Genomic DNA, 8,971 nt, shown 5'->3' with positions numbered 1-8,971 from the left:
CAAGAACTTCATGGGAGAACGTGAGCCATTCATCAAAACGGGCATCAACTCTCTTACTCCCAACGGCATTCGAGTTAGAGCATAACCAGAAATTCTGTTAAGAACTACGACAAAGTGCCCAAGATAACCACAAATGGCTAATCAAAACTGAGTAAAACCACAAAACTTGAGTGCCTTGACTTGAACATCATCAGAAACAGCAGTCTACAGTTAAAATTATAGATAAAGTCACTAGATAAATCGCTGACAAACCAGACAATGCCACTTAGCAGCTACAAGGATTTAGGCTCTGTGTTCCCTCCATCCCTGTCCCTTTAGCCAGTACAAATACTTGCCATCCTTTTGTTAGGCATCATGCAGTTTTTCAAACACAAGCTTTTTCCATAATGAGGACAGATGAATCAACTGATTAAGACAAAAAAGGAACAAAGTACATCAGTAACGGAGAAGAACGGAACCCTACCAGAGCATCTGAACTACTCTGCAGAACGGAAAAACGGGTTTGGGGTGGTTTTTTTTGTTTGGTTGGTTTTGGTTTTTTAAGTATTAGAGTTCTAGAAGACAAGAAAAGTACAAACTAGTATTCTGTATTTCACATTTTTATTAGCTTCTTGCTGGCAGGCATTACACTTGGGAATAATATTGCACCAGGCATTAAAAATATGAATTCCACCACAGGGACACTTTGCATTTAGAATCCAATATAAATATTTCTAATTGTATTTCCATGGCTACAGATAATATTTGGTTGCTTGACTTATATGCATAGAAAGAAACAGTTGTCATAACTGTAAGAAACTGTACTTATCAAGTACTTTTAAAGGGTGGGATTTGTTTTCTTAGAATATTACAATACTGCTTATTGATTTAGAAACTAAATTAGTCTACATGATAGCAGCTTTTCCCCAACTGCATCTTAAATTCTGTTGTTTCTTGCTCCCAGTATCGTAGCATTAGATGGATTAGAAATCATTTAAACGGAGGTAATTTTAGCACTTTAAGTTGCGTCAGAGAATTGTGTTAATGACACAAAATACCCTATTGTACTAATTCTTCGGACTCCCTCTTTCAAACAAAAAGGTGTCTTGACTGAACAGGCACATGCATGTTTTTTCTGAACAGGACAAAAGGACAGAGCTGCTAGAGAACGAAACTCCTCCAGTCCTTACTGACAAACAATAAATAGTCGTATAAAAAAAAAAAAGCCCACATTGTCGCTTTAGTCAAAATCCAGACTCTCTCGGCTTTACTGTCCAATTAAGTCGCTAATCGCTGAAGTGGCTCCTGTGGAGTCAGAATCAGTCATCTGTTTTCCGTGCCAGTCTACAGAAAGTCCAGTTATGCTCCACTGTGTTTTCATTGGCACGCTCGCTCATATGATGAACTCTGGTATTCCTGATCGTGAAGCCTTGCTTTGTGATGTACTCCATCAGATGGACTCTGAGCGACACTTCCTGGTGGTAATCGCATGGCCCAAAAGTGAAGGAAACCTGGCAGTCCCTGGTGTCCATCATGTGCTTATTCCACTTTGTGAAGTGGTTTGAAATGCCTTCCAGTAATGAATGGACTTTCGTCGTGATGGTGAGCTGGGTGATGATTACAGCCACCGGGTTGGAGTACTTGGAAAGCTTCCGGGTGCTGGACAGCTCCACCACCTCCTCAAAGGTATCCACGGGATACAGCGGCTTGGGGTCATTAAGACACTGAATTAGCGGTTCAATCTGATAGAAGTCCGCTTCCTTCCGAAGTAGGTCGAACTCCTTGAAGTCCAGTGGCAATGTGAGCTCTGAGGTCCTTAAAAAGTTAAGAACATAACGGAAAAGTGGTCCATCTCTGTCAATAAAGTAATTGCCCTGAGAGTCCCTGGCAGTGGGGAAGTCTCCCCTGAACATGGCCCCAAGCATTGAGTCGGGATATCTCGTTAGAGTTGTGAGGGATGTCGTATACATGTGTCCACCCACATTTAGCGTGACTGGATCAGTCATCTAGAAAGAGAGAAATTGCAGAGTTTATCAAGCCACCACAAGATTCAGTCACCTCACTGACACACATGGCAAATACTGTTTGAAAACTGCAGGCTCTGGAGAGAATGACGCTTCTCCCATTCGAAGCCTTTAAGTGGTGTTTAAACCCGAACAAATCCAAGCCACCTAGCAACAAAGGCACCACTGGCAACCAGACAGGATGATATTTAACATTCAGAACGCGCATTTCCAGAATGCTTTAGAAACCTTAACAACTGAGCTACTGAGACAGAAGTAAGTTTTGCATTTGGGCAACAAGTTTTTTTTCCTGTTCTACAGATGGGGAAATGAGAACAGAGAGATTTCCTGAAGAACAAGTTAGTCTGAATGAGGCCGATCAGTGCTCCTTACTTTCACAATCTGTTTCTCATTCTAGAACAAAACAAAAGAAAAAAAAAAGGAAAAAAAAAATCAGCTGAACAAGTCTTAAGCCTCTCTCTCTCTCCCTGAAAAGAGGATGACAGTGCAAGTTTAGACACAGGACCAAGAGCTCGCAATCAAAATAATCCATGCACTGGTTAAGAGGCATTGTTAAAACAAGCAAACAAAAAAGAACTTTCAGCTTTTAACTCTAAAAAGAAATATTTATTAGGAAATCAGCATGCGGCACAGAAGAAGGGGGCAGAGCACAAACCAGTCTGCATCAGCTTCCAGATAGCACATGAGGAAGCAAGAGAGAAAGGAACATAAATCCCATCTGGCCACCAACCCTAACAACCAGGACTGAGGCCAGCCAGAGAAAAGAGACATATGCATGGCAGCAGAATGCTTAGAGAAAGAGAAGAGGAGAAAAATAAGATGTGTTTGTCTAGTTGGAAACAGGGTTTACATGGAAAAATATTTTTCTTTATAAATAAAATGACCAAGTCCTTAAAATTATATGCGGGAAGCACAAACTACTTTCAGCCTTTGTGTGTTAGGAAAACGGCAGCAGTGAGCTTAAGGTGTCAGTTAAGTACTCACTGATTGTACTGAGGAAATACGAACCTGAGTGCTCCCCACAAATAGCATGCGAGGTGAAGCACTCCAGAGAATGCAAGTAAGCTGTCGTAACATGCACGGCTTTTCTGCTCACGTGACTGAAGCTCTGGATCTACACAAGACAGATCTGGAAGGATTCTTACCACAGGATCTTGAAAGCCCCGTTGTACCGCACAGCGCACACTTACGCAGGCTCACTTACCATATATCCCCAGTCTCCATTATCCATCTGTTCAGTTGCTTGAACTGTGGTATTCCAAGTTTAACAGAAGGCTGCCAAAAGGATACGCAATTCACCTCTTATTATCTCCCTGCAGGAAAAAGCACACACAAAAAGACAAAACAAAGAACAAAACATGGCAGACCATCAGTACCTACAAGAACAACCAAGGGGAATGCTTTCTAATCAAAGGCAGGCTCTCTGCCAGGAGAGCATTCAGCTACAAAGCCACATTAGCAGGAGAAGCTACAAACAAGCTTTTCCCTCCTTCTCCCTTCACGCTACCCACAGGACTGCCTCCAGAGCACATGGGTAATCGTTCCACCAGCTGTCTGACCATCCCAGTTTTGTTAAATAACAAGCAATGTGCCTCTGAGGATAATGTACAATCACAAACGGACTACCTTCCACCTGGGAAACTGTGAGTGCTTTGAAAGACAGATGTCCTTTTCCCAATTAAAAAAAGGTTTATTTAGCCACCGTTGAGGTCATACATATGATCCGTTAATATTAGTCAAAATTCCCATGCTCCAGTTTCAAACTGCGCAGAAGAATAAATCAAGCATGAAAGTCAATGAACAGTAAGAAGAAAAAAAAAAAAAAAAACTCACTGCAGAATTAATAATTCAGTAGTGGAGAACTGCAATTGATAGCAAGAACATTAATCTACGAAGAGTACAAATGGACTTCACAGACACATACACACTCTAGAAAGAAATTTCTTTAGGGACAAGCCAGAGGACATCAAACGTGTTTTCAACAACGCTCCAACAAAAGCAATTTGAGAAGTGGTTCATGCCGTAACTTCCCAGAAGATGCCGAACTGCTGACTTGCATAACAAGAGGACTCTCTCCACACAAGCGCAGCAAGGGAAATCCACAGCCCGGATTGTGCAACTCAAGGCGGAGGAAGCGATGACCCCAGACACCAGTGGAGATTTTCCAAAGGTGGCCCGTCGACCACATCAGGCGATGCATGGACAGGGAAGCCAGTCGGCAGCAAGCCTTCATCCCTACCCAGAGCCTGCCTCTCTGCTAGAACTGCTGAAAATTTAGGTCAGTCTGTTTTAAGTAGGGTACAGCTTCTCAGCTTTGTTTATTTTTACATCTTAAAGATCACACAGTTACGAAGACTTCTGCTCCCATCCCCTTTACTAGCAAACTTCAACACAACAGTCGCCCAGCTAAAAGCAGCACGAAGACTGAGCCGAGCCAGAGCCCTACGTTCCAAAACAACTGAAGGTTCAGGGTTAATTCCCAACCAAAAAGATTACTTGCCCTTCTCATTCCTAGCAAACGAGGTCGGTCTCATTCACCACAGAACAAGGCAGCACATCCCACCTCTCTGGGCTCTGCTGCCCTGCCCAAACCCACAGCCCGGGCACAACAGCATCCAGCAGCTCAGGCCTTTGGGGGCCGGCAGCACAAGCACAGCCTCAGCTGCATCGCAGATGTATTGAAGAGTAGAAAAAACAAAATCAGTGTACGAAAATCGTGAGGTCAGACAACAGAAGACTAAGGAATACTAAGATACAGAACTAGTCGTACCAGGATCCTAGTTTTACAAATTAGAGACGGAGCATGCCTCAAGAAAGTACATTAAAGCACACCCCCCTGACAGCAGATAAACCTGGAATGCCAGCTCTTTTGCCAACCTCTGTAATTATTTTTTTTAACTGCTCACAAATCAAGAAGTGAATTCATTTGGGTTTTCTTTATTTGGAATTGTCATTCAAGTACAGCTCATTAACTTCTATCAACAGCACAGACCTTTTAAATCCCAGGACTTACAGGTGTTATTCTGGTCAAGTACATCACCAGTATAACATGAAGATGCATTAAAACCATAGGAGAGACTGGTACAGGTTTCTGATATTCAAGGAAAACATTCACTTGAAAGTGAAATGATGCAGCCAGACAAAAACTTCACTAGTAATTATGATAGAAAAGATTTGCAGTCTTAAAAAAAATTAACTGGAATTATAGATTCAGAATATTTCACAGACAGATGTCCATCAGAGTAATTTAAACTGGTGGACAGATACTATGTTATTTTGGTCAGCATCTAAGTCCACACTACAGATGAATCAAGACTTTCTTTATCAGGGAAAGAAACAGATGACACCACCTGTCTGTCCAAGGGCATGAACTAATCTTTGATCACAGCACTGCTATGCAACACCAGAGTGAATAATTTACGAGAGCAATTAGCTGAAACAACCCAGCCCTCAACATATAAGTGGCATCGAGAAGTCTCACTGACCTTTGCGTAAGGAATCACCAGGCACGCACAAACCTCCCTGGCAAAGACGGTGCTGGAGCAAGATGCACAACGCGGAGGGATGGTACCGGGAAGCCATCCTAAAATGCCCGAGTGTGACTGCAACTACCCGCTGCTTCCCTCACCAGCCTGGGAGCTCTGAATTTCTAGACAACTTCACAGGCAAAAATAGCTCTTTTCAGGTACAACCTGAGATAAGGACTAGCAAACCGCATCACAACAAGGGTGGGGATGTACGCCCTTCATGACGTACACCCTTTCAACGATGCTTTAAATTCTTCCCGAATGAAATACAGCGATGCATCGGTGGGGCTGGGCAGACACTCACTCCATCCGCGCGCCGGGATGGGCAGCCTCAAGCCAGCTCTTGTCCCTGTGTCACACAACAACACACCGCACCCAGGGACAGCCTCGCTAACGCGGCTACGCGTGTCCAGACAGCAGATAACAGACGACGCGCAGCCATATCCCAAGACAGGCTGCCTTTAGTAACCTATAAGAAATACTCATTTAAGATGAAATTCAGCCAGACAAACTGCTGACACCGTTTAAGCCAAACGATGTCATTCTTTGGGGAGAGCAGCAGTGTGCTGATTGTGTCAAACCACAGCCCTGCTTTCGTTAAGCTGCGTCTGCGAGCAGGGAGAAGATACACAGCATTAACACGGTCATCACAGCTGCCGCCGCAGCACAGCACCAAGCACATCCGAAACGAGAAAGACACGAGAAGCAAGTACCTTTGAAGAAAAGCACTCAAGTCATCATTTTATACTTAATACACCAAATTAGATACCTGCATCTATAAAATGCTCGCTCTTATTTCATATATTATGACTCAGAGGATTACAAGGCGATTTACCAGCAACACTACTGCAACAGGTAGTTCCATTAACTTCAGCAGGGCTTCTCCCAGAACAGAGCTGCTAACGTGCAACCATTTTGCAAGCTGAAATTCAGAGGAAGCAAATGAGAGTCAGCTGAACATCCACATCTGTGAACGCACACGCACGGGCTCAGGACAGGCCCAGGGGACGCCAGCAGCACTGCCAAGCGTTCGCACTGCTGGGACCACGTGCGCTGCATTGGGTCAAGGCCACAGGCTACACGCTGCACCTGGAGAAAATCATAGTGTTTGTGTCATATGCAGGTGCTTAAAGGAGGAGCAGAAATACACCTAACAGTTGAAAGTCAAGAGGCACGCACCACCTGATGGGCTCTGAATGTCTTTCATCTAGTTTTTCCAACAAAAGAATTAAAGGATTTACTTGTGGCACTAGTCTTTAACGGCTAGTTTGGTATCAATATGACAACACACGCTGCTTAACGTCCACACAAACTGTTTAAGCTCAATAGTTACCTTAGATTTCTAGGTCAATATAGAGTTGACAGGAATTCTACAAATGGCAACTTAAAAATTAAAAAGAGCAAAGCTAGGACTCCACTTACACAGATAAATACACTTGGTATTTCAAGCTACTCACCCACTTAGTGAGCTCCCTGCCTCCCACGTTCACATCTCCAAACACGAGAAAAAGAAACTCCTGCCCTCAGCACAGCTACGCTGTACATGGACAACCTCTCCATTCCCCAGCCAGTCGTAACATTTGAAAGGCAAGTTTTTACAGCAAATCATTATCAGTGACTCACCTGAACTGACAAAAACTAAGCTAGCACCAGTGGTGACTGTACTCCACCAAACTGTACAGCGAGACGATAGTCTGCAGAGTGAATCCATGTGGATCCAGCAGTGTGCTACCCTAACCAAGGGAGTGAGGAGGAGGCGAGCTCTTAAAACAACTGGTTACCGAATCTTCTGGTAATTCAGCAGATCAGCCTCACTAAAGAAAGCATCCATCCCCTTCTACACATGTCAAGTTTATAATGACTAATACAGTCTACTAAAAATTAACTTAGTACCTGCTTTTCTTTAGTTGCTTTTTACTAATACTTAGTCTTCACCTCAGGCAGAAGGGAAAAACGCTCATGCTAGCCATGCAGCATTTTCACTCCTTTATGTCTAATTGCATCACTATAAATTCCAAGCTCCTGAAGTTTCCTTCCCTCCCCTGAGGAGCTCTACGCCATCCTGCTTTAAGTCCGGGTTCTGAACTTTTATTTTAACTGCGACTCGTTTAAAATGCCCACATCACAATATTACTTTCGGCTCTCATGGAAGGAGGGCCAAAGAAGATGCTTGTATCTAGGCTGGTCCTGCTGAAGGAGCCCCAGGCACCCAGGCTCTCAGCACCCATGACAACGGCTGGGTTTTACCCAGGTATGCTGCTCCTGTGAAACTAACTGGTAGCTGTCTGTGTGTGGCAACATGTCTCCAAACAGCTCTGGAGGAAGGCAGGGGTCAGAAACACCAAGCCTCCCTGCACACACAACGGGGCTCGGCACGTGCACGGAGCAAGGAGCCACAGCAAGAGAGGGGCAGGGATCCCCGCTGGCAGCCCAGGCCGCAGAGGGGCCCAGGCCTGTGGCAGGAGCCGGGAAGCGCCGGTTTCCATCGCAGAGGAGCCAGAGAGCTGACGGTGGAAGAGCTCTCCCCAGGATCGCAATGATTCAGCAAAGATGCTGAAAATGAACCCAGACGTTTTGCCTCCCCCCCGCTGCAAGTGGCCCAGGAGCCCGGACCCTCACCCCCACCCCAAACCAGCGGCTGGGGGGGGGGGCAGGAGGACCCGGGACCCGCTCCCCTCCCCGCGCCGGGCACGTCCCGCACATCCCCGACCCTCGCTGCCGGACCGCGCCGCCGGGCCCCCCGGCCCCCCGCCATCCTCCCCGCTCCTTCCCCCGGCCCAGCCGGGAACGGGGCCCCGGCCCCAGCTGCCCCATCCCCACCCCAACACCGGGGCCCCGGCGTCTTGCCCCGCAGCCCTCCCCCGCCACCGAAAAAGGCCCCGGGAGCCCGGCCCCGCACCCAGCCCCTCACCCTGGCCCGGGACGCGGCCATCCCGCCTTAAGGCGCTCCCCCACAGCGGGTGCGAGCACCCCGCCCCACACGGGGCCCGGCCGCCCGGCCCCTCCCCGCTCCCCCGAAGCGGGGCAGGCCCGGGGCGCTCGGCCCCGCGCCCCCCAGCCCCGAGGCGGCCCGGCACTCACGGGCGCAGCTCCCAGTGCTGAGGCAGAGCCCGGCGGCGGCGGCGGCGGCGGCGGGGACGACTGAGCGCGAGCCCGGAGTTGAGCCGCCGGTGCGGGCGGGGGCGGAGCGAGGGCGTGTCCTAACCAAGCCCCGCCCCCGGCGCGCGTACAGGAGACGCCCCCTCCGGTCGGTGTCGGGGAGGGGCGGGCGCTGCCGGGCCGCCAAACGCCTCAGCGCCACCGAGGGGGCCGGGAGGGGCGCGGCCCGGGCAGCCCCCTCGCCAAAAGGCGCAGCCGCGGCGGCGGGCGGGGCGCTTGAGCCCGAGCCATGCGCATCCCCGCCGCCGCAGGGCGGGCGCACGCTTGACCCCAGCGGTCCCC

The 8,971-nt window shown here is 47.9% G+C and overlaps 1 protein-coding gene across 5 annotated transcripts; it reads right to left on the bottom strand.

Moving 5' to 3' along the window:
- Positions 1 to 583: 583 nt before the first annotated feature.
- KCTD6 (potassium channel tetramerization domain containing 6) lies at positions 584 to 8,857 on the bottom strand. Of its 5 annotated transcripts, XM_087743278.1 has the most exons (4): positions 8,612 to 8,857; positions 6,366 to 6,452; positions 3,208 to 3,316; positions 584 to 1,985 (listed from the first exon to the last, which is right to left on the bottom strand). In XM_087743278.1, exons 3-4 carry the CDS (start codon positions 3,232 to 3,234, stop codon positions 1,299 to 1,301), a joined length of 714 nt encoding a protein of 237 aa, XP_087599404.1. In that variant the 5' UTR covers positions 3,235 to 3,316; positions 6,366 to 6,452; positions 8,612 to 8,857; the 3' UTR covers positions 584 to 1,298. The 5 variants fall into 5 exon arrangements, with proteins under 5 accessions (XP_087599404.1, XP_087599403.1, XP_087599405.1 ...); XM_087743277.1 differs by lacking the exon at positions 6,366 to 6,452; XM_087743279.1 differs by lacking the exons at positions 6,366 to 6,452; positions 8,612 to 8,857 and adding an exon at positions 8,442 to 8,492.
- Positions 8,858 to 8,971: the final 114 nt, after the last annotated feature.

This window comes from Nipponia nippon, unplaced genomic scaffold (assembly GCF_047370975.1).
Source record: "Nipponia nippon isolate SJK-2023a ecotype South Korea unplaced genomic scaffold, ASM4737097v1 scaffold_9, whole genome shotgun sequence".
NCBI lineage: Eukaryota > Metazoa > Chordata > Aves > Pelecaniformes > Threskiornithidae > Nipponia > Nipponia nippon.
This window is presented reverse-complemented; position numbering and strand designations above follow the sequence as displayed.